The 1,215-nt window shown below is 54.5% G+C and overlaps 1 protein-coding gene across 1 annotated transcript in view; it reads right to left on the bottom strand.

Annotated features, from left to right (window-relative positions):
- Positions 1-452, bottom strand: part of GPR97 (G protein-coupled receptor 97) — a 4,626-nt gene extending 4,174 nt beyond the window's left edge. The window contains 1 exon segment of the mRNA XM_009070698.1: positions 377-452. Coding sequence (XP_009068946.1) covers positions 377-452 — 76 coding nt within the window.
- Positions 453-1,215: the final 763 nt, after the last annotated feature.

Below are 1,215 nucleotides of genomic sequence, written 5' to 3'. Positions count from 1 at the left end.
AAGAGAAGGCAGGAGAATCTTGCAGCTGCCTGGTTTGAAAAGAACAGCCCTGCAGGTACCTGAGCTTCAAAAAGCATCTGGACAGTCATCAGGGCTGGTGAAGGCAAAGCCACTGTGCCCAGCCCCCCCAGAGGGGCTAGTAGAGGAGACCCTGGGCTGCTGTCCCAGTTTTAAAAAAATACGAACAGCAGAAACCCCTCATACTCTGCTCACCTCTGCCAGCTCTGCACATCCCAGCAGGGATGCTCTGTTCCATGTTTTGGGGTGAAATCCCATCATGGTCTTTGAGTGAACACTTTCCCATGGAAAAACCTTGCCCCCAAGCCCATGTATCCCCCACGTTGGGATGCCTGCATCCCCCTCACCCACCACTCACCTGGCAGCATCAGGAACAGCAGGAAGGTGCCCAAAACCAGGTTCATGCTGCTTTGTGGGTTCTCCTGGTCTCTCATGGCTGTCCCACCACACTCTGCTCCCCTTGTCCCAGCAGCTCTGCTCCTCCTCGGGCTCCCCCGGGCTTATAGCCACTCCCAAGGCAATGGCTGTGTCCTCACTTCCCTTCTCTGAACCCCTCACACCTTCCTGTGTGCTAACAAGTGACCTGCTCACAGCGACAGCAACAACTGTCAGAGCTGCAGCATTTCCCCCTTGGCTGCTTCCCCAGGCTGACTCAGGACCTTTTGCTTTCCCTTTCTCCCTCAAATCCTGACAATGGATCAGTGGCTCACATCAGCACAGCAACATGCTGGAGCATCCCCCTCCCAAACCAGACATCACCATGAGCCAGGACATCCAGGCTCTGCCTGGATCTACAGCCACTGAGGGAAGTGATTCCTGTCCTGTTTCCCCTCTGGATTTCTGTCCTCTGCCAGCCTCCCTCTCTGCTGGATAGCGACAGTCCCTGGAGACTTCCCAAGCCATTGGCATCTCCTTCCATCATGCCAATCCCTATGGCACCAGAGTGCTGGTGCTTTGCCAGGAGCACTGTTACTGGTCCCAGCTCAGCAAGATCCTACAGGATGAAACATCAGGCCCTGTACCAGGGATGGGACAACGCTGGCTGAGGGATGGATCCCATCAGAGAGCCCACCAACACACTCAGCAGAGACCCCAGAGAGCCACACTCTGAGAGGAAAAACTTTAATGGGCACAAGTCTGGTGCATGGGCACACTCATTAAACTTCTACACCATCCAAAAATAGACATTCAACAAAA

This window comes from Acanthisitta chloris, unplaced genomic scaffold (assembly GCF_000695815.1).
Source record: "Acanthisitta chloris isolate BGI_N310 unplaced genomic scaffold, ASM69581v1 scaffold32242, whole genome shotgun sequence".
NCBI lineage: Eukaryota > Metazoa > Chordata > Aves > Passeriformes > Acanthisittidae > Acanthisitta > Acanthisitta chloris.
The sequence above is the reverse complement of the archived record's forward strand: the minus strand, read 5'-3'. Positions and strand labels throughout refer to the sequence as shown.